The sequence below is a fragment of the Solea senegalensis genome, linkage group LG1 (genome assembly GCF_019176455.1).
Source record: "Solea senegalensis isolate Sse05_10M linkage group LG1, IFAPA_SoseM_1, whole genome shotgun sequence".
NCBI lineage: Eukaryota > Metazoa > Chordata > Actinopteri > Pleuronectiformes > Soleidae > Solea > Solea senegalensis.
The window spans coordinates 32,920,367-32,944,821 of NC_058021.1; the positions used below are offsets into that span (position 1 = coordinate 32,920,367).

A 24,455-nucleotide genomic window follows, 5' to 3' on the forward strand; every position below is an offset into this window, starting at 1 on the left:
GTACCAACTCTCGTTCATGTACGTGAAACATGGAAAAAAAGTCACCTAATGAAATGAAAGCTGATTTTCATTTACGTAAGCCCCGCCCACTTCTGCTCATTCACCGAACGACTTTCACACAGGTCTGATGCGGGAGCAAACATCTGTGCATTCAGGCCCTCAAGAACACGATTTACTTCTAGGACAAAAATGGTAAAGTAATCCTAACCCTAACCCAAGGGAATCAAACCCCCAATCTCCTCACTTTTTTTTAATACTTTTACGTCTTAAATATCAGTACATTTTTATCAGAAAGTTACTTTTAGTTACTTTAGCACAGTAATTGTCATATACTTAAAGACTTTTACTACTTTTACTTTATAAGTAACATTGTAAATGGTGGCTTCAACTTTAACCAACATCAATTTCTCTTAAGATACTTTACCGACTGGTGTTACATTCGTATCAATAATAGTCAAGCATGGGTGACGGGAGGTGGGGGCCCCAAAGCAGATTCTTGTAAGGGCCCCGTAAAGGATTGGGGCGGCCCTGTGGCCAACTGTGTGCAAATGTGTTGTTTTTTCTCCATGTGTTAATAACGTCGTTGCTTAACTCTCAGTAAATGTATTCTTAGAGAGAGAGAGAGCAATGACGACTGTGTTTACTTACCCACCGCTGTCTCCAGGGGCGGTCACCGGTGGCTGCTGCATAATTAACGGGGTTAACAAAGGAAAAGTGGCCACAAGTACACGCAGCATTACTCATATAAGATCAGCATTTTAGCGTAAAACGAAGCTGTCAGTTTAGGCAGCGCTGGCTATAGCAGCGGCGACAGCTTTTATTTTTACTTACGTGTAAACTCTCCCAGGAAAAGAGCCGCACATGCAAAATAATGCAAAGTGACTGTTTTTAATTAAAGCACCCGCATGTATCAGCACTTTAATCTGTGAAAACAGCAGCAGCACAACACGAAAACACAGGGTTTTTCATTAGAAACTGAGGCAAAAAACGGAGAAGTAATAACTAAACGCGGTCTTGGATGCATTGTGTGTTCCTTTCTATTTGAGTCTAAACTAATTGTTCAGCGCCTGTAACAATAGACGGGGGTTTATTCAAGAAGGCGCCGGGACAAGTCGTCTTTGTTGAATTATGACAGCCAACGCTTGCACGGACTCTTGTATCGCACGGAAAATCAAACGCTGCCAAAAAACACAAAGCGAACAATGCTCCCCCATCAAATTTTAAGCTCTGCAAATGGCGGCGTTTTGTTTTGTCCGCGTCGCAAAAGCAAAGACAAACGTTTGCTTGATTTTTTTCCCCACTTCTGATATGGACCGCGCTTCTTGTTGTGGTTTAAATGATTAATAAATGAGTTGCACGGCGGGAGAAAAGTGGCAGTCAAGAGCGCGGGGAGCAGAGCGGACAGAAGCAGCCGAAACAGCATCAGTGCCATGACTATTTGTTGTGATTGTCGCTCCCCTTCTGAGCTTAACGCTGCCAGATTTCTCATGTTTATGCACAAGACGACTGCAACCCCCAACATTCTCTTCCTCACCGTCGGTGCTGATGTCTCTGTTTGGTCTGTGTGTGCAGCCAAATTCCACTAGACTGGGTGAGTCATACTGTAAGCACTGTGGAAATGGTGTGTTTGGGGAAAGGCCATGAAGCAGCAGGGAGGCATCCTCGTGATCACAACCTCTTGTTATGCCACAGGAAGACTGTTTTTCATCCAGATAACCAAGGCACGCAGAGAGACTGAAGCAAGTGAACACAAAGGAAATGTAGCTACATTCACAGATATTTATCCTTTTACACTATAATTAGTGGTACAGAAACTCTTGTGTGTTAAGACAGTCCATCTATAAATACTTGAGTTGGTTCAGCTTAAATTATCAGGGCTAATTAGTTGGACCAACCCAATGAAATCAGGCTAATCTTAGCCAAACCAAATACAGTGACTCAGCTCATGTAAATACTCTACTTAAACCTTTCTAAGTAACATTGTCCTGAATAAATTTAGCTGATTCAAGTCCATTACTGAACACTGGTCAAGCACAATTGGTATTTTAGTTTTTTTTTGGAGTGTTTGAAGCTCCCTCTTTGCGCCGTTTTGCAAATCTCCAAATCTACAGTACAATGCAACTCAATCACAATCCATACAGTATTTGTTGTGAATTTTCACTCCCGATGACCAAATTCCACCCTGTGATCTAAAAACTTGTGAAATCGGAGCCATTTTACCCAGGATTGTCTGCTATAGCATGACCAAGAAGATGAAGTAGCATGGCATGAGGTGAAATGGGAGCGAATGGAAAATATCACATTTGAAAAGCTAGTGATTCATGACCCAGATCGTATACACCTTTCTTAAAACTGGGGATTTATTGCGCTATGACATCATATATCTTCTTACCTTAACAGTAGAACTCAAAATGTCTCTGTTGTTACTCACTTAATGTCCGTTCAAATAAATCAGTGCACATTTACTGGTGTTCAGCCTTAAGGTCTACTGTACCTGTTGAATGTAAAATGGGGGAGAGAGCCAGGACAGGACAGGGTGATCTCTGACTGCTAAGGACTCTGTACTGTCTGCCACTGGCTGCTCTGGCTTCCCTGCAGGCTTTCCATTACATAGTCATCATCAGACCATGGCAAAAAAAAAGAGCTTCCAGCCACTCCATTCAATAGCTGAGGAAATTGGGCCATTTCGGTGCCTTACTGAATCGTCGATGTGACTTAGCAAAGACACATATTAGGAAACACTCACCTTAAAAGCAGTTATTTGTTGAGAAAAAAAAAGTGAAATGTAAAAAAAAAAACAGTGGGAGACTTGAATTGGAATTGTGTGTCTTCATGGGTTGTCTGTGACTGAGTCTGTGACTGAGAGTGGGATTATGGATTTTGGCACTGTTATAGGTCATCCGGTGTCAGATGGGATTGGCTCCAATCACCACAGCAAAGGCCAATTTTGTCCAAGTGTGGTTTATTTAAGAAAACAGTGTTTTATTACACGACTGAACTGCTGTATTTAGCCCTAGTTATTCATCTTTTTACAACTCTAGTACAAGTCTATTCACAGGAACCCACCTAACAGAAACATACATTTTCATGTGGGCCTTGATTAATTACAAAATTTACTCGAGTGTCTCCAAAAACAATTAAAAAATACAGATCGATGACAGAGAGATAAATAGATAAATACACACAAAAAAAATCCTAATAAAACTCAGCCAATAAATAAATAGAAGAATAAATAACATTCAAAACATCTTTGGCCAAACTCAGGCCACTTTGTTGTCCCCGCAGGGTCCACGTTGGTCTTGGTAGACGTCAGTCACAGCACAGTACTGTACTCTGAATGACTCATATGGGGATCTAAAAGGAGCAACACTGGATCTGTGTATGAATTAGCGAGTGAAAGAACAATTATATTGAGGCACTTATAAGGATGCTGTAGGAAATGACAACATTTCCATGTGTAATGTGTGTCCCCCCCCCTCCCCCAAGAGGAAACTGAAGTGTTAGACAAGAAACAACATTCGATAGAAAGATAATTGAATGGTCGCTTTGCTCGTCTAATCCGCATGTTCCCACGTTGTTTACAATTCTGGGACTTAAGCATGATAAAGAAACACATAAGAACATAAAAGAGTGAGAAAACGATGGTGAAAACGTGGAAACTGAAAGAACACATTGTTACATATTTGCTTTTTTGTGAGTCTGTGAACAACATCAGTGTTTGTTCTCTGTGGTTGTTGAGTCCGACTGAGATTCCGACTGTTCCCCAAAAATCCCCGCCAATGTCTTAAATCGGGGGCCCCAGTCGTTGAGGTAATCGTAATCCTCCTCGAGTTCTATAGCGAGGGAATCGATGGAGCTCAGCGACTCGGCCACGGAGCCGTCGCCCTCGTAGGCGTACGTGGCCAGCGAGTCATAGGGAGGCGCCGAGGTGTCCACGTCGTGCTCCTGCAGACGCTGGCCGATGAAATCTCGGATGTCGGCGTTCTCCTGAGAAACCGTCGGCCTGGGATTCCTCCTCATCTCAGGCTTGACGTCCCTGCGGAACAGGTTCTCCTTGACAACCTTGGGATTACGAAGTGTCCCCATGTCAAACGCGTGCGTGTCCTCCTCGCCCCCTCCCTCGTCGTCGTAGTGGATGACATTGTCGCGGATGTCCTCCTTAGATGACATGAGAGTTTCCTTTTTCTTCTGCCGTCTCAGGCCCACGTAGAGGACCACGATGACTGAAGGGACAAATCAAGAGAATTACACGTTAGAGTGCTGTCGACAGACACAAATTACTTCAAACACTACCTGCGATGAAGCCTGACATCCTAATAATCATGACTGTGGTGATTTCAAAGGATGTCATGATTTTTAGGTTACAATGTTTCTTTCTTTTCTTCTTTTTTAGATGACAGGTGTCGTCTAAAATGGGATATTAGTCACCGAGTCCAATTTGGTTCGGCTTCCAGCATAAATGCTGGAAAACGTGGTACAAATATTCATGTCTTTATGTTAATTTGTGCAAAATGCTGCCACCTAAGTCAACATGGAGTATTTAATGAGTATGCTACTTTCACACCACACCACATTCACGCCACATGTCATTCCCGTAAGCTACAGTTACACATATCCCAAGCTTATTTGCAAACTAGCTTATTAAAGCACTAAGTAAAATGGTAAACCCATAACTTAATTAGTAACTTAATTATGTGCTAATTCAAGCACCAAGTAAGTGGGTTAAAGCCAAAGCTAAACTTAATTGTATGCTAATTGGCTAACTTTAGCTTATTAAAGCACTAGACAAGATGGTAAATCCATAGCTAAACTTAATTCTATGCTAATTTAGCTCGTTAAAACACTAAGGAAGATGGTAAACCCCAAACCTAAACTCAAATATATGCTTTGGCTAATTCTAGCTTGTAAAAGCACTAGGGAAAATGGTAAAACCCACAACATAATTTAATGGTAATTAGCTAACTTTAGCTTGTTACAGCACCAGATAAGGTGGTAAACCCACAGCTAAACTTAATTTTATGCTAGCCAACAGTAGCTTGCTAATTTGCCAAGCTAAGATGGTACAACCTTTAAAGATCACCATTTTCAGTGTCATTGCATGTTCTGACATTTGCAATTAGCTTGAATCAACACTTTGTACTCACGCACCAGCCACTATATTATGTACACTCATTCAGCTGCTTGTTTTTTCTAGTAGTGCTTCAGAATGATGATCTATGGACTGCTAATCCACTGGAATATCCATGCACAATTATCTCAAGGGTGACACACAATGGTCAGGAAAAGAGAGAAAATACCCAGTATGAGTTCTGTAGGAGAAAATGCCTTGCTGATGCCGGATGTCGGAGGAGAATAACCAATGTGGTTTCAAAATAATCGGAGAAAAAAAACATGCAGTAACTTGGTGTCGTGTGTACCTAATAAAGGGAACGTCATCAGTATGTAGGTAGTACTATCAACTTCACATTGAATTACAGTAAAGAAAATCATCCTTTAAATAATAGCAGTACAAAATGTCTCTAAAAATTTAACCTGGAATTTATTGCATTTTGATTTTGTAGTACACAGCAAATAATGTGCAGTGGCAGCACAGTAACTGTAAACACACTGTTAACGCACGGTGAGTATTCACCACAGAGGAAATACGCAAAACAACTGTCTACTGGTTTTAGCGCACATCGCCTCAGAGGGGGAACGAGGTTCTGCATATTTTGGGCACAATAGCACAGCAGAGTGTGATTTCTAACATGTAATGTTACAATGAATTTCCTCCTCTCCCTTTCTCCTGTCAGTGCAATCTGTCTCCCTCTGTCTCCCTCCCTGTGTGCAACCCTCTCTCTCTCTCTCTCTCTCTCTCTCTTTTTTTTTCCTGTGGGTTTTTTAATATACAGTTACATCTCAACGGAAGAGCAATGGGCAGAATAAAACTGAAGTCATTCAAATAAAAGAGTCCAATAAATACATAGAGACTGGGGGGAAAAAAAGCCCTCAAGAAGGTCTCTATACTTTCATTTCTCCCCTCCTTCTCACTCCTTCCTTCCTCATTCTGAATTTCTATCTACCTGAGTAAAGATAGTGTGCCAGCCCCCCCCAGTGGCGCCTTCGCGGTACAGCAGCGCACTGGGACACACATACAGCACACGCTTGTCAATGGCTGCACCCAAACCGCATCAGTGTGGAAGCAGAGAGATGAAAGTCTCTGTGCCTGGTCTATTTAATCTACCTCATCATTTCTCTGCACAGGAGAACGACGACAACTGGGTCATCCTGACAAATCCTGCACAGGAACTAAGTGGCTCTATGCAAATTTCCTCTGCAAAGCATTGTGATTTCCGCGCGACAAGGGTGCGAGTCGCCCCAGGGTGCGAGTCGCCTCGGAGCTCCGAAACACATCATCAGCAAACGTCACATCTCAGATGAAGTCGCTGCACTACTCCTTACACGTTTAACCAAGCTTGGAATGAATGAAAAAGATAGTACAACATTAAACCACGGTTGAAGTCAGATCGATGGCTCATTTTCAAACTCCACGTATTAGACAAAGGGAAAGGTAATTACAGCTCAATGCAAAGGTCACGGCTACTCTTGACTCCCCACTGTAAAACGGGACCTTCTCTTAACAACCGACGCACATTTATAATTTAGAAAACGATGCCATAAAGCGACATTTACTTCCTCCCTGCTATGCAGATGAGTTTGGACATTAATGGCAGGGAATTAAAGAGGGGGTTTTTATTTTACAACTGTGACCTTGTGGGAAATGTGCCATAAAAGCCAGGGAATTCAGTTTATAGGGCCAAGCGATTCTCCCTCCGATCTCAAATGTCTGAGTGAACGACCTGAAATCATACGGACTCTGTGATTAACTGAGAGAGAGAGAGAGAAAGTGAGAGCCAGGCTTTGACGGTGAAAACACGGCACATTTGAAGTCAGGTGCTTTTCAGAAACTGGAGCACACGTAAATGAAAATAGATTATAAAGTCTGTTATCGAGCGCAGTAGATGTTAGTATAGGGTTTAACCCAATTTCCAAGATAAGCAGCATTTAAGGAAATGGCACCAGGGACGATTTTCCCTTGAGATTCCTTTGTTGTAAAGACACAGCAGCAAAGCTGGCGTCGTTGTTGTTCTTGTTGTTGTTGTGTTGTGACATAATTAGCATCGCTGCTGCTGCTGCTGCTGCTGCTTAAGAAACATAATAGACGCCGAGTCGTAACTGAAGTTAATTTGCGTCGTCATTCTTCTGCAGCGCCAACAACAACAGTGTGGGCGCATAGGGGACCAGTATAAACAACAATGGTGGTGTTTCAAGTCATCCTCCTATATCCTCAAACACATCCACATCTCCTCCTAAACTAATAGCACTAACTACATCGTATACTTCCAGGGAATTGAATGACACACAGACTCAGGTGGAGCCGTTAAAAGTGGGATATCTTGTGCTCGTTTTCAGAAAAAAAAGACATTTTCATCCAACAGATTGTCAGGTTTATGGATGGAGGCTGGTGGGGGGGGTCAGATCCAGGCTAAAGGGACTCATAACCCAAGGTATATCGCTTCAATATGTGACCTATTTCCAGCTTCAACATCATGTGGCCTCACAAATCCGGTGTTTCTGGTCCTGTTTACATTAAGACACTTCTGAATTATGAATGTTGTGAGCCATGAAAATCCAACCTGTAATGAATCAGAATCCAAATACAGCAATAGGAGAAACCGACAATGAAGACTCTTTTCAAAGAACAGGTCTCACCTAATAAGATGACGATGCACAGGAGGATGGCAATCAGAGCTCCCGTGCTCAGGCCCACGGGCAGGAAGATGGCCTCGGCGCTGCAGGACAACAGGGATCCGTCCGACTCGCAGCCGCACACTCGGATGGTCAGCGTGCCCGTGCTGCTCTTGGGCGGGTAGCCGTTATCTTCAATCACCACGGGGAGCAGATAGATCTCCTGTAAACGCCGCCGGAAGCCACTGCGCTTTGTCACGATTCCAGCTGTGTTGTCTAAGAGGTAGGGGAAACGATAAGTTAAGACTTGGATTGCTCTTTTGCTTCTTTTTAAGATTTGTGTGAAGAACTGTGCGGCGGCTCTTGATGACTTTAGAGGGAAAAATCCTACATTTCAACACATCTGATAATTCTAAGAATCTCACACAGAGCATGTAGATAAAAATGGATGTAGTTGCTCATACGTGCCATGCTTTATCTTCTAATTGGAGCATAATAAATACAAATGCTCTACTGAAAAAGTAAAAACTTGCAATTTTCCTCAGGAAAACTTTAGAAATACCATTGAAATGGAGTCGTACCCTAGACTGGAGGCCTATACGTCCATTCTCCTATCACCTTCACTCGGAGAACTTGGGGACGTGAAGTTAATCCTTTCTTTTTTGTTTTCCAGAAGCATCGGTTTGCGGATAAACAGCATGTGATAAATAATAGATAAAAATGAGGGAACAACTTCTGCAGAGTGGCCTGAGGCGCGAGGACGGCGAGTGGACCGGAGGTCGACAATGAATACGAGAGCGAGGGAACCTGCCTGTTTCTGTCTGCTACAGCGAGGCAGTCTGACCCTGTCAAAGCAGGTTTGTTCCACTGACAAAGCTCGGCACATTTTCCAGACAGGAGGGCCCAGGCGTTTCTCGCACACCTCGCATGTTTGTGCACAAACACTCCCCCATCCCTCCCCTCCCCTCCCCTCTTGTTGCTGAACCTGTCCGCCGTGCCCGCGGTGTTTCCATTTCCTGTCCCTGCCTATCAGATCTCGCCCCTCTATCTGGAGAGCGTGTGAGTACCTGCGGGGCCGTCTGATAGTCAAGGAAGCTGCGAGACAGTGTGTCCAAAAGGTAAAAAAGGCTCAGAGATTCAGAGCGGGGGCCTCGTCGAGGCGAGTGAACGCATTCGTTTTCCCGCCCGCATCCTGCCGTGTCCCACTTTTCCTGACCAGACTTCAAAGGGCTCGGCCAGCGCATACATTATGGAGGCATATGCCCCCATATCATGTGGGCGACTTCTCACTGTTTATGCTTCAACTTCCTCCAGTACTTGGTCTCATTGTGAGCACTTTTACAACTTTTTACAAGCAAAAACGTTGTGTTTGGCATCTTAAAGTTGCTCATTGTGTGTGTTTTACTCAGCTTTGTCGAACCTTTAGACGTCAAAGACGACATAAGACCTATTATCTTCATCCTAGAACACTCAGCCACGCTTCTGCAAACCACCACTGAGGTTCCATGTGTTAACCACTAGATGGTGCACTGCATCGTTTTTCAGTTAAAACATCATAAACTAAATGTTTTGTGTTCATATAAGTCACATCGGACCATGACATCTTGCATTCAGAGATATTTTTTTAGCTATCTATGAATGCAAGGATTTCATTTCATAACTGTTTTCCAACATTGTTGACTGAAGAGACTCATGAGATAAAGCAGCTGATACTTACTTCCAAAGTCCCGGATGGTGAAATTCTTGTTGGTTTTCAAATCTTCCTTCACGGATTTGAAGGAGAACTGTTGTCCAGGTGGAGCAAGATCCTGATCTTTTGCACCAAACGTTTGAATCACCTATGATTAAAAAAATAATAAAATAAATGTGGTGAAAATGACTGAAATGGAAACTCGGGGTTCTCTGTTCTTACATTTATATTTGTATTTTTTCAGGCAGTTGTTGTGCAAACATCCCGGTTACCTATCCTGATTTTTGGATTTTTGGAACAGGCTGCCAGCCAATCACAGGACAAATACACAAACTCCAAACTCAAATGAATCGGAACCAATTCTGCATGAAAACCAACATAGAAAAGGCAGACGACAGTTCTCTGCTTCCTTCCAGGCCCAGATTCCTTTAGTTTTATTGTGTGTGTGTGTGTGTGTGTAGTTTATTATGAAGATGAATCTTCTTTAAATGTACCAATGTTTAGAGCTGGCATCAGTTTAGAAAATAATACAATTTGTGTAAATCTAAGGAAGGGTATTAGGGCCACAAAAAATAATAAAACAGCATGGATTCTGAGATTAAAGTCATAATTCTGAGGAAAAAAAGAAAAGTCATACTTCTGAGATTAAAGTCAGAATTCTCAGAAAAAAAAGTCAGAATTCTGACTTTAATCTCATAATTCTGACTTTTTAAGATTTTTAAGATTAAAGTCATGTTTTATTTTTCATGTTTTAATTTTATTTTTATTTTATTTTATTTTTTCTACGTGTGGCCTGGAAAAAAAAAATCTGAATTCTGACTTTAATCTCAGAATTCTTACTTTTTTCCTCCAAAGTATGACTTTTTTTTAATTCTGACTTCAATCTCAGAATTCATACTGGTGTATTTTTTATTTTTTTTTACATGTGGCCCTTATTTATTTTTTTTTACATAAAATGGGCTACAACAGAAAAAAAAGAGAGAGATTATTCAACAACAATCAGAGGAATCGAACAAATCCTCAAGTGACTCCAAGTTGGACACAATGCTGCTGAAACAAGGCAGTGAACACAGTCAGTACGTTGGACTTGAAATGTTCTGAGTTACATTTAAAAAAAACAACAACAACTCAGTGTGATGGAGTTTGTCCAAAACTGCTGCGGCTGTTTGAAGAGTTGTAAACAGTTTGATGTTTTCACAGTTTCACATCTGCTCTCCACTGTGAAAGAGGGAAAAAGACAGAGAGTTTTGTCTGAAAGAACACAGAGCTTCTTCTTCTTTTTTTTTCCTTTTCTTTTCTTCCACACAGACACGCTGACTCAGCCTCCTCAGGAACTGCTGATGGATTCATACTCCTCCTCCACCTCTTTCTGCCTTCTCCTCCCCAACGGTCTTGTAGCGTTTTGAAGGAACTAACTATGCTACCAGCCTGTTCTTCACCTCCGCCCTCCACACACACACACACAGACAGAATTAGCTGATCCATCGGTAAATATCACATAAATGCCTCACTTAGCTGTAAAAAAAAATGGAAAATTAAAAGTAGTTACTGAACTAATTTAGTCTTTGGAAGCAGGATAAACAAACTTAAGTCATTTAAAAAGACTGATATTTGGCGTCCGACAGGAGAACGTGGCATGGAGCCATCCTTAATATTTACAATCAGACCTCCCACCCCGGTTCCATCCACCTGACCGTGTCGCTCCTGCTCTCGTTCACCTCTCAGTGTTTGAAAAAAACTCCCACCAGAGCAGTGAAGCTGACATCAGGTGTGACACACACACACACACACACACAGCACTCACTCTCAATGATATTGATTTTCCCCCGCAACCAAATTAGCTCTGCGATGACTCAATCTCGAGCTGTGTATCCAACAATAACATTCCTGTGTCACCTATCACACTTAATTGTTTTGGATTTTTTTCACGTTCGGACTAAGCACTGATGTCAGGAACAATGGTTTGTGTCAGAAACTAATCTGTGCAGTAACCTAGTGTGCTTTTAATCCGTTCATCAGACCAGTGTCCACCATCATCATCATCATTTACTCTACTTCCTTTATTATTATTATTATTATTATCATTATTGTTATTATTATTATTATTATTATTGTTATAATTGCAATTACTATGACTTATTAAATCAGTTTTAAACCTGTAATGTACAGAAGAGTATTAGGGCCACATACAAAAAATCAGTATGAATTCTGAGATTAGTCAGAATCAAGTATAAAACAAGTAAAAGACGAATAAAAATCAACTGCAAATGAAAGATTACTGACTATTTGTTTAACCTCTATTGTGTAAGCACTTTGAATGAAGTAGGGCTGAAACAATTACTCAGTGAATCTAAAATTAACCAATTATCGTCAAATCGTGTTTTTTATTAAATAAATCAGCTGCTTAAATGTGAATATTTTCTGTTTTTTTTTTGCTCCATTTAGCAAATCAATCATTAAAACTGGATAAAACAAGACATTTCAAGATTCGGCCAAACACGATCAACCTTTTTTTTTTTTTTACATTTTATGCAACAAATGACATAGAAAATAATCTACAGATTAATAACAATAAGAAAAGATCAAACATTAATCCACAAACAGAAGTCATAACATAAAAAGCAATGAAAGTAAAACAGACAAAGGAGGGAATAAATAAATAATTAATACCGAAACGCACATGACTGTAATGAAACAATCAATAACTCAAATAAAACAATTTTCTTTTGTCTTGCACTCTTGTTGCGTGTGTGTATTTCCCCGCTTCCTCTCCAGCACGAGTGGAGCCGCGGCTGCTGCTGCTGCTGCTGCTGCTCTAACCCCAGCATTATCTGCTGCCATTGTGTGCACAGGAAATGGCTTTTAAGTGTGTTTGTGTGCATCTGCACTCTGCTCGGCAGCATTGTACGCTCCTCAGCCTGATAAGAGTGCCGGGCTAAATGGCGCAAATGTAAATGTAATTATACCACGCCTAACAAACCAATTCAGGCAGTTACAGCGTTCCAGTGTGCATGGCTTTTTATAAAAAAAAAAAAAAAGGGAAACACATTAAAGAAAGAGGAGAACACATTATCAGTGCGCTTGTTTCCTTTGTGCAGGCTTCTTTTCTTTCTTTTTTTTCTCATTTCACACTTGACCGCTCGAACAGTCAGGGTTCCAGAGAGGAATCGATAATAAAAATAAAGAAATCCTCCCATTGTATCACTTTTCCGCACACAGCTTTGACCTTTTTCTAACTTTACGTCACTCAGGTCCAGACCTGTTTGTGCTCGCATCAATCAAAACACACACTTTTATTTTGAAATTCTAGGGAAAACCGTTTGAACGTCATAGCATATAGTAAGACGTCCAAAATGAGACAAAAAGTCATAGTACGATGTCAAAAATGTCTCAAAAGGTCATAGTATATGTTGGACGTCCAAAATGTGATTACACCTGATCTGAAGGCAAAACTGTACAGTTGGTTTGTTACTGTTACTCGTTCACACCACAGTGGTTGCCTCACAGCAAGAAGGTCAGAGTTTGAATCCTGACCCTCAGAGGACACGTGGTAGAAGTATAAATCAGGATTAAAACATGCGCTATGAACAAGAAAATACCAAAAATATATATATAATCAATAGTTTGCATGAATAAAAACATGCACTGATATGGTTTCATTATCGAGTTAGAAAAAGAAAACAAAACCGAACAATCCCTGTAGGATTGCATTAAAAATGAAGCACTTCATATGTCACGAGGTCCTTCAAAAACCTTCTCCAGCATCAACATGGCCTCCCTTTCCATTTCTAAGTGCCTCAAAGTAAACGGCTGAAAACTTTCAATTTCCACACATCACAAAAAGTGCTGTTGATGTCAAACAGCTCTCAGGTACAATTTGGCACCTTTTTTAACGTAGTGATTCATAACCACCTCCACACACACACACACACAAAAAAAACCAACTATAATTTACAGTTGTCAGCTCACTGATATATCAACACCACTTAATGCAGGAGAAATAGGGTGGGAAAAAAAATGAAAATGACACACGCACCTGTCCTGTTTTAGCGTTCTCACACACAAACGTCTCGTAAGGACTTGAGAGTTCAGGCGGGAACTCGTTGATGTCCAGGACGTGGATGGTGACGGCGACGCGGCTCGTCAGCACTGGACTATCTGAGGAGGAGAGAAAAACACAGAAAAAAAAATATGAAAGCGATGAAGGAAGGAATTCTTTCATTTGAACATGTATTTAATAAAAACAATGTGTATGAAAGTATAAATCAACACAATATAAACAACACACATAATACACATCCCCTTTCCATGAAGCTCTCTATTGTTTCTTAAACATTTAAATGACTTGTATATGTGTAGAGTTTAAGCTCCACCTCCAAACCACTCCCCAAATTCACTCCAAAATTTGAGGTCCAACAATTCAAATTATTATGTCCATCGTTCTTGGCTCTTCTTATTTCTCTACCAGCTGTGCTGTAGCCTTATTTATATATTTAATTATGCTTTCTTTTCATATGCAAACTTGTTTCTTTTTATTAATATTGTTATTTCCGTTCAGTCCAGTTAAGGTATAATGACACTTACCGTGCTTAAGCATCAAAAGTCATTTTCTGATATAAAATGTACTTCAATGTTAGAAGCAAAAGTATTACTGGAAGGTCATGGGTTCAATTCCTGGCTCTGCTGGTCTATGTGTGTCCTTAACCCCATGTTGCAGCGTGTGAACTCTCTTGAAAACTGTTGAGTAAAGCAGCTAAATCAAGACTAGAAAAGCTCTATATCAATACAGCCCATAATACCAACTCTTCTTCTTCTGATTGTATTTGGTAGTAAAGAGTTAGAGCAAATGTGGTGGAGTAAAAGTACAAGTTGTAGTAGGAATATAAATAACCAAGTAAAGTACAGATTGGACGTGAATTTTGTACTTGAGTACAGTAACAGAGTACTGATTATGATTTGTGAGAGACACAACTCCTTATATGGACATCCTGGGGCTGTATGTTTACAGGTCACATATTCTGACTTTTTTCAGGCTCTTATGTGTTTGTTGAGTCAAAGTTATGATTCATATGTTGCATTTTTAGCAGTTGTGATATAAAGTAGCAATAATTGTGCAGAAGTCACAAAATTAGACCAAGCGAAAAAAAATTCACAAATTCCATCCGATTCTAAACATTTTGAGTACTTTTTTTGCTCGGGGTTGTTTATATAGTTGGTGAAAATGAAATTTTATGCTGAAAAAAGGATATAAGACACTCTATATTACCTATATATCTACTATACTATACTATGTATATACTGTAATGTTTAAAAACAGCGTTTTTTGTCAAACCGCTGTTTTACCATGTTTAATTCCGCTCAGAGCCGGACAGAGTTGTACACAAACGCTGGAAAAACAGCTTCTTCTTCTTCTTCTTCTTTCTTCTTTTTTCCTTTCCTAACACCTCATGATAACAGCGTATTATCAGTGCAGACGCAGGATGGCAGAGTGCTTAAAGAGGCTGTCACGCCCTGGTGTCCTTGAGCAGATGCTCCACAGCAGATCTGCTCGTCCATTGTGAGACGCCGGGGTTTAGTAGGAAAAACCCCTGATGTTGCACCGGGACACTCTGCTGCAATTTTTTTATGATGCTTTTGATTGACGATGAAAAGGAGAATTAAATAAAAACAAACAATAAATGCATCCCATGCGCCGCCTGCAAATAAAGCACACCTCACATTATGGGATATGGCTCTGTGGAGAGATTCATTTCTTTACAGGTTTCTCTCCTCCTCCTCCTCCTCCCCGGGTTCTGTTATGGGTTTTAGCCATAAGATGTGCAGCCCATATTAATTATAGTGAGAAAGCCCTCTGGAGAGGGACTAACTTGAATCCAGGGTTGTTTGTTACAGTGTTTCCTCACTGCAGGGGCACAGCGGGGAAATGTTCTTTTTATGTGAAAGCCCGAATAAAGGTAAACTTTATGGATTTGATGTGGGAACAAGCTTTTTTCCTCTCTTCAGCAGGGGAGCTTTTGCGTGCACATGGCGTAGGTTTGTGTGTAGGTGGTTGGTTAAGAAGACTGCTGTGTCGTCTCCAGGGGATTGGGGACGCAGCTACAGTGCAGCTCAGTTAGTAACCTGTCTCTGACCTTGAAGGAGCAGGCAATCTTCCTACAGAGGTAAAAAAAAAAAAAACCTGACACTACACTGGGATTTGCTGCTTTTTTTTCTCGACGACTAACATTGATGCTTGGACAGCAGAAACACAGATCTCTTCAGTCAGCGAGGTCCTTGAAGCGTTAGCTTTCCTTGGAGCAACTTTCAAATCCTCTGGAATCCATGAAATGTGTAAAAAGTCTGTCTCAGACATATGGATTTACTTATTTGTTGCCTTTAAAGGGTTAGAATGACAACAATATAATTAATAGGTATATTTCAGGCTGAAGTACCATTAAACGATTCACTCATTTAAAGTGGAAAATATTATTAATATATAATATTTTTACAGCAGTTATTGGGAAGGTGGCATTTCGGAACAAATTGTTTTCCGAAATGCTGACACTGCAAAAAAAACAAACAATCAATCAAAATCAATGTTTCTGACAATTATTGACCCATCTCAGGGCCTAATAATAATTATAATCAAATTCTCCTTGAAATGTAATTTATTGTAACAGAAACTATTGTATTTTTGGGGGGGTGTTCAATAAAAACAAACTGCCCTTTACAGGGTTCAAATAATAATAAAAAAATGATATTTCAGGCTGAAGTGGCTTTCAAAGACTGACTCATTCAAATGGAAAAAAATATTATTATATATACTATTTTTACAGCAGTGTTTGTGAAGGTGGCATTTTCTGCCGCTAGGAACAAATTAGGAAGTTTTTTAAAGGAATTCTTAAGGGTTAATTTAACCAGGAAGGAGTTCCAGTTGAGATCATGGACACCACATTTCAGACCATTTTAATAAGGTCAGTTTAAATGAAATGAAGGCTTTCCATGAACAAAATATGCACCAGGTTAGCAGGGTGATCGTCTGGTCAAAGCTTACACCATGATGTGTTTCAATTTGACTTCCTGTCCTGTCGACCCTGTTGATTGTCTGCCCCGCCCTAATGTCTTTCACCTGTCTCACCTGTGTGTTTCAGTGTCACTACCTCCTGTGGATTCATGGTGCTTTTCATGTGCTTTCATAGTCGTGTGTTACCGTGTTGCACTGTAATAGTTTCAATCTCGTTTCCTCTTAACACTTTACGCGCTTATTAGCAGTTTTGTGATTGGTCAGAATTTTGTGGGAAATCTGGACTTCAGGAAACCCCTCAGAGTCTTGGATTAACAGCAGCGCGCGTGGACAACAGCGTTTATCGTTATCGCGTTCTCTGGACGCCGATACACCAGCGTTGAGTATATGAACACTTCCAATTTCAGTGAGCAACTTCAAGACACCTGTGAAGGAGAAGACAGTTGGACAGTTTGGATGCTGAAGACACCTCAGGTAAGGTGCTTGGTTTGTGGGTAAATGATTGTGTTCACACTGCAAAGAAATCGAGTTGTTTGTTTGTTTACGTTACGTTTTCTGTGGCTGTTTTTTCCACGTGTTCCCGGTCACCGCGCCCCTGTTTCTGCTCCATGTTGTTTGTTCTCTACTTTTTACACATAAAAGTGAACAAAATCAAATTTTTACTACGGTGACATCATCTTTACGCGTTCCTCAGTTTCCACTTTAAAACCACTGAGGCGTAACGTACATAATTGGAGATGTGTTTGGGTTTGTTTGGGTTTTTTTGTTGGGAAAACACCGTTGCACAGTTTTGCAGCAATGATGAATGGCAGACAATTGCTATTCAATTCCCATTTTCACTTACTGGAAAACTGACTCTGACTTTGGGAAAAACAGCATGTAAAACACCAACACTGCAGGGAAATTTACTTTTACATATATAACCACACTTATTAGAAATAATATTACTGTTAAAAGTGGGAGACACGTGCTAAAACTGAACAGGTTTGAAGTCTTTATGTCTTTTTAATGCCTCGACTGTGCCTCCACTTGCTTCACTTTAGAGTTTAAAAGTATTTTCGTAACGCTTCAAGTCCTTGCCGCAGCTCATTCTTCCAAAATATTCAAAAGCTTGTTTACAACCACATTACTGTGTGGACATTTTGAACAGAAAAGCAAAGAAAGTCTTGGGAACACGCCAAAAATCAGAAATTTATAAATAAAAACACACAGCCTCCCTCCACAAAGTCATGAGTCAGCACTTCCTTCAATTCCTCATCTTTAAAAAAAAACACTCCGCTTCATCACCACTGACTGACTCCCCAGTGCAGGTGATGCACCCTTTCGGCCACTAGATGGCGCAATGGCATCGCACCTCTGCTGGTGATCTGAAGAGCACTCCTTTCATTATAAAATCAGAATCCTGCATTGCTTTGCTTGAGTGGTCGGCCATAAAGCTGCCTCCTGCCTTACACTGTACATTTATACTGGATATAACTTCTTCTTTTTTTTTAATGAGCTTCTTTTTAATAAAAGTGTCACTCTCTGCGAGCAGGAGCACAAATCTATAAGAAAGTTTGCGAGAGAGGGAGCGAGAGAGCGGGAGAGAAAGATTCCTTGTGGATGGCAATCTGTTAGAATAAGCAGCGAGCAAATGAAGAACACAAGTGTTAAGAGTGAAATTAAATTCAGTGGCAGTAAATAGATGGAGAGTGCGTTCCCTTCGCTCGCCTCCTGCCAAGGTTATTATTGCATTAAATAGATCTCTCCCCCCCCTCCTCTCATTGACACCTAAAAAAAAAAAAAGGCCAGTGGGCTTAAATGGCCGAAAGCAGAGCGTTAATCTGGACCCTTGCTCTTATTTAGCACGCCGTCTGTTGTGTTGCTGTGTCCCAGGAGAGGCTGCAGACACTGCTGCATGACTGCGGCGTGTCTCGCAGTGACCGAAACACAATCCTCCCAGGCTTTTTTTTTCTTTCTTTTTTTATCAAGTGAAGCGAACGTGTCTCCAACTCAGGTGTCGAACAAAAACGCACCTTTCCTTGCGAGGCGATGTCATCAAGGGGATTCTTTCTTTCCTTTTCTTCCTTTTTCTCACAAGTCGTCTCTAATTGGAAATGAAACGGCGTGGGTGGAAAAAAGTGTCTTTAAAAGTGAAGGCGCACAACAGATGCACACGCGGGTCAAATGTGTCTGAAATGATTTGCTTATGTAAGTGTTGTGAGGCTACTCAAGAATGCAGGGAGAGAAAAAAAACCAAAAAAACATGTTTTTATTTGTGTGTGTTTGTGTGTGTGTGTGTGTGTGTGAGTGACCTCTCTTTATGTGTGGAATAGTGCGTGCAGGCATGTAAGGCGACGGTAGCACGCACTCGTGCTCTTCACGGTTCAGAGGCTGAAACCGAAGGCGTACAGACAAAAAAAAGAAAAAAAGAAAAACAGTGGCGATAATGGAGCGGATCACAGAGGTGCCGTAACAGCTACACAATACGCAGAACACGGAGTTCTGCCAAATCTCACTCAAGGTCAGAGACAGATTTTGAACCCTCAAGTTGGGACACAAACCCTGGAGTGGTGGTTTTATCTCTACACGCCTACTGAACCAGTGCCAGACATGGTTTCTTTTTCTTTTTTTTGTCCATCCATCCATTGTCTAAATGCTTTATCCTCCACATGAGGGTCACGGGGCTGTTGGCACCGAATGACTTAGGGGCGAAAGGCGGGCGGGGGTCACACCCTGGACAGTCCATCGCAGGGAACAACAGTTTAGTATCCAATTAACCTCTGCATGGTTTTGGAAGAAAACACATGCACGCACGCTCAGAAAGGCCTGGACCAGGACGTGAACCAGCAACCTTCTCGCTGTGAGGCCCGACTATGGATTTCTGACCTTCGTTATCAGCTGAGGGGGAGCCTCATCGAAGCAAACGTGAGGTAAAACGGATGGAAAAACGTGGTCACAAAAACAACAACACGGTACCATTTCAAGCTGCAGTGTGACGTTTGTTGTTGTTGTTGTTGTTGTTGTTGTTCTGCCTCTGTTTATCGCAAAGCTATCAGACCTGACCTGAGGGAGCGTGTGTGTGTATACAGCAGCAGAGCGAGTGTCTTCTCTTGGGTGCTTTTGTTTGCAGTTGTCTCGCTTTACATAGCGCATTGTTGCTGTTCTCATCTGTCATGTGACACAAAACAAATCACATCCTGTGTGCCGTGCAGGAATGTCGCCTGGTGACACGATATTGGAATGGATTCTGAGGAAATACAGAGAAAGAGAGAGAGAAAAGATATTTCACTCTCTTATGAGCATGATAATAATCAGGCCGTCTGGATTTATTTTTGGCTGTAGAATTGTCCAAAAGAGGTTTGATTAGTGAGTTTCTTCTGTCCCTTATTATCCAAAGATACACGTTTCCATATCTGGCACTTATTCACAAACGTGTGGTGCCGTTGATCCTGTTGCAGGAATAGATATTGCTGCACAGTGACCCTGGCAACAGGTTTTTAGTACAAGGTCTCTGAAAGACCAGACCCAAGACTTTCTGTATCAGAGGTTTCAAACTCATGGTTCGAGGGCCACATGTGGACCCAGAAATTGATTTTTCACGCAGCCCTGCCAGTATTTCTGTCTGAATTTTATATCATATTGACAGTTCTGCGTGTTAAAAACTTTAAATGATGTGAAATATCTTCACGAATACCGTTATTGCAATATCATGATGGAATGTTGTGATCCAATTTTAAGCTCATATCATCCACCTCTACTGAAATGTTGTTATTCCCTCCCAACAAAGTTGTCTCTTGACTGCGCCCTCCTGACCCGCAGGTCGTTCCAGTTTGCGATCCCTGCCTCTAGTATTTGCAACAAAGATGAAACGTGTACGAAGGTAATTTTCCCCGTAAGAGCCTTAAAGATAAACAGATGCCGGTGATAATTGTCGCCTCTCTGTGAGAGAGAGACGCCTGGTGCGAGAAGCCTTTTTCACGCGGGACACAGCGATGAGTGCTGTCGCTGTCAATCTTCATGAATCTCAGAGCCGAGTGGTAAATGGAATCTGATGGCATGAGTGAGGTGGCGGCGGCGGCGTGGTCTGCAAATTAATGCAGAACATGGAAAGTAAGCGAGTTGATTCAATTACCGTTTTACTGAAAAAATGTTTGCAACTCCAATCTTTCTGAGATATATCGTGGTTCACGCTCAGTACATTTGAGTGAGAAATACTTTAAATCTGTGTGAAGTCTTAGTTTAAGATTAGAAATCATGTCCTGAGCAGCATTAACAGCCGGCTGCAGGTTCTCCATGGTGGGCTTTATACTCTTCTGCAAAGGCAGGAAATTGTCTCCCGATAAACATCAGTGCTTCAGGAAAAAAGGAACCAGAGAGAAGCAGAGGCCTGGTTCAGACTCCTGACCTGGGCTTTTAAGGTGATAAGAGAGTAGCGAGGTGGCGACGTGCCAGGCTAAGATGCTGCTTGATTCCCTTTCGTCAGGAATCAACTGAACATTTAACACACTTCTCCAAAACCTTCTCCAAATCCCTCCCTCCACGCTTTTTTGTGGCGTTTCTTGACACACAAAGAGACGCGCACGCGCACATTGAAGACAGAATCGGCGTGTCACCGCCATGACCTTGAGGGGAATTGTGTAATATCAGTTTCCAAGGCGACAATGACTGGGGTTTTAGCAGCCCATATTTCACAGTCCCTCCTAATGAATATACAGCGTGGGTAATTTTGATTGAGCACCAGGCTGCCTCTGGGATAATGACTTTGACGGTTCTTAGCAGATTTGATGACTTGATGACGATGGATTTGCTTATTTATCCGGAAATTTGCTCCACTTCCTTCATAAAAAAAGAAAAAAAGAAACATAATTAGCTCGATGCCAGTCTTAAAGCCGCGGCATTGGCGTCGGCATCGCTCTTCCCCGAGAACTCGGCTCGCACATCTGCTCGCTGTAAAAACAGTGGAAGGCTTTTCCTTTACTTTACTGCAGTGTAAGTAAAAGTTGACTCTGGCACGGAACGCTCTCCTTCAATGCCAATGTCATCAAATGTGTTTTTTTTTGGTAGTTAAAAAGGAAAACAGAGTTGAGTGGAGGGTGAGCGTGCGAGAGGAGAAAATGTCCCGCAGATACATTCCTCCGGGGGAGTCACCGTGGTTTATAGTCACCTATAAACCTTCCCAGAAAAATGGGATTGAGTATTGACTTGAGTTAAAGTGTGTTAAATCCTTCACACAGATTATGGCTTAGGAGAGGACACTGACTCCCGCATGAATCCCAGTCAATCTCTCCCACCCCTTGTCATACTCACTAAGTTTGGTCGCCACGATGGAGATGTTGTGCTGGGCGACGCTCTCCCTGTCCAGCAGCTCGTTGGTGGAAATCGTCCCCGCCACTGGATCGATGTCAAAGAAGCTGTCCATGTCACTCTTCCAGTCGATGGAATACCTGGAAGAAAAGGAAATGTTAACCTTCCACCAGTGTTCCTCCAATGAACCCTTCCCTTTTATTTCATTCACCTTTAAGCTACGTTCAGATTTCGAGCCACATTGTTCAAATCCAATCAGATTTGACGATCACTGGGGTCCTTTTGCACACACAGCTGTAAGCATTGGGTCCTTTGCTCAGGGGCCACCCCAGCCCATCACTTGTCCCGGGATTTGAACTGGCAACTCTCCATTTACAAGCCCAACTGGTCAAGGGCTTCCCAAGAGAGAGAAGATGCTTTCTGAGCTGGTGACATGGTGGTGGAGTCAGGAGCCCAAAGCTAGAATCTTCTGATCCGAAGTTAAAAGCATTTTTTCAATTTTTGACCATTTGTGATTGCCGTCTTAACCCCTCATGCTCATGGCACCCATGTTAGTTGGCTGTGTGTTTATAGGTCACATATTCTGGCTTTAATAAATTTGTTCTTTTTTCCGTCTTCTTATGTGTGTTGTTTCGCCGTGATATAAAGTACCGATAATTGTTGCAGAAGTCACTAAATGAGACCGTTTTCCTTCTTGTTCGTAAAAACGAGCCAAGGGAACTTTGAAACTGTGACGTATTTCCCAAATTCAATCCAATTTGAAACATTTTGAGGACTTTTTTTTCTGTTTATATAGTTGGTGAAATGTATTACATTTTTTTCATCAGATTGCTGAAAAAAAGGATATAAGACACTCTATATTTCACATTCTTATACCTTCTGTATATACAGTTGAAATCAGAAGTTTACATACACTATATAAAAAGACACATATGCTTTTTTTTCCTCAATGTCTGACATGAAATCAGACAATCACTTTTCCTGTTTTAGGTCCGTTCGGGTTACCAAAATTATTTCTTTTTGCTAAATGCCAAAATAATGAGAGAAGGATTTTTTTCAGACAATTATTTATTACTTTCTTCAAAGTCAGAAGTTTACGTACACTAAGATTACTATGCCTTTAAACAATTTGGGAAAGCCCAAATGAAGCTGACATGTCTTTGGAAGCTTCTGATAAGTATATTGACCACATTTGAGTAAATTAGAGACAAGCCTGTGGATGTATTATAAGGCACACCTGAAACACACTGCTTCTTTGTGTAACATCATGGGAAAGTCAAAAGACATCAGCCAAGATATCAGGAAGAGAATTTTGGACTTGCACAAGTCTGGTTCATCCTTGGGTCCTTATGTATAAACATAGTAATGGGAAAAAAGCAGCGGCTTAAAAATGGCCAAAGTGTGACTGAAACTACTCAAAAATTCACAAAAAGTGTTGATCAACAATTCTGATTACTCAAATGCTTATATGCTTGCGTATATTACCACTGGTCCAAAAACCTGTTTTCACAGGAATAATTATTTTTGGGGGGGAAAGTAATGCGGATTCTTGCCTAATTTCCGGGGTATAAGCATTAGCCATTAATAGTTCAGCAGACTATTAGCACCTTAAAAATTGCATAGGACAGACCATAACATCATCAGATTATATTCACACGGGTGACAAAACCACTACAAGACAGCCAACAACCACTTGCAGTGGGAATGCTATTTATCTGCTTTTAAAAAACTGGTTCACCTGGATTAAAGTGTACCATTTAATTTGAGAGAATTTATAGTGGATAATATCCTGAGGTCTAAAGGCCATAAACACAATATTCATGCCTCGGGAAAGTTGTAAAAATGGGTCAGATTAGAACCAACACTGATGGAGGATTAAATGACATTAATTTTCAACATAAACCAAAAATTAACCCATATAATTAGCCCCCCGAAACCCCTAAAGGTGCATGAATTAGGTGCGATATAATGTTGGCGTAGCCTTCATTACTCATTCTGATTGGTCATTTCCAGAAAAATGTGCTGAGGATTGCATGAACATTTCAATCTGGTAATGGGGCACGTGTACTCTGGCCGTGCTGAGCAGACGCTTTTTTTTCTTCTTCTTGGGAACATAAAATGAATTTTTGGGCCCTTATTTTCTGAAGCCATATCAATCTCTCGCGGGGCCGACGCAGAACCAAAAGACGTCCTCTCTCTGTCTCTGCGAACGCAAACCGAAAATATACAAAAGCGATGTGAAGCCACTCACTGACAGCCCCCCATTCATCACGCCATGCTATTTGATCTTTAAAGGCAGTTTTTCCATTAATAATTTTGTCGTCATCCTCGGTGGAGTTCCCCACGGAGAAAACAAGTTGATTTGTCTTTTCTTTTTTTACTCAAACCCTTCACAGGGAAAGTCCGGGGTTGGGGGTGGGGTAATTTTAGTGCCTTGCTCCACAACACTGATGCTTTAATTTCTCTTGGGTTTGAGTCGGGCTCGTCCTACGCCACCATTCTTTCACATGGCATGCTATTTGATCTTAAAAGGCTATTTCTCATTAATATTAATCCTGCCTGGTTTTTTTTATACACTACAGAGACTCAAACTGGACTTCACTCAGTCATTACAAGGAAATAAAAACACCTGGCATGAATTCAACCTCCTCCTCAAGTCCCCTTTTTTTTCCTTTAACGAGAATGATAATCAAAATCACTTCTTCTGCGTCAAATCTTCTGTTTCAATTCCAATTTCCCCGTGTTCAC

General features: G+C 41.3%; 1 protein-coding gene across 1 annotated transcript in view; it reads right to left on the reverse strand.

Moving 5' to 3' along the window:
• Positions 1 to 3,174: 3,174 nt before the first annotated feature.
• The window catches only part of LOC122774891 (cadherin-12-like), a 128,741-nt gene continuing 107,460 nt past the window's right edge, over positions 3,175 to 24,455 (reverse strand). Inside the window, exons 8-12 of the mRNA XM_044034483.1 lie at positions 21,711 to 21,847; positions 13,455 to 13,576; positions 9,446 to 9,566; positions 7,753 to 8,004; positions 3,175 to 4,223 (exon numbers count right to left, since the gene is read on the reverse strand). Of these exons, the coding sequence (XP_043890418.1) occupies positions 3,712 to 4,223; positions 7,753 to 8,004; positions 9,446 to 9,566; positions 13,455 to 13,576; positions 21,711 to 21,847 (1,144 nt within the window). The 3' untranslated portion in view covers positions 3,175 to 3,711. The remainder of the gene's footprint in view (positions 4,224 to 7,752; positions 8,005 to 9,445; positions 9,567 to 13,454; positions 13,577 to 21,710; positions 21,848 to 24,455) is intronic.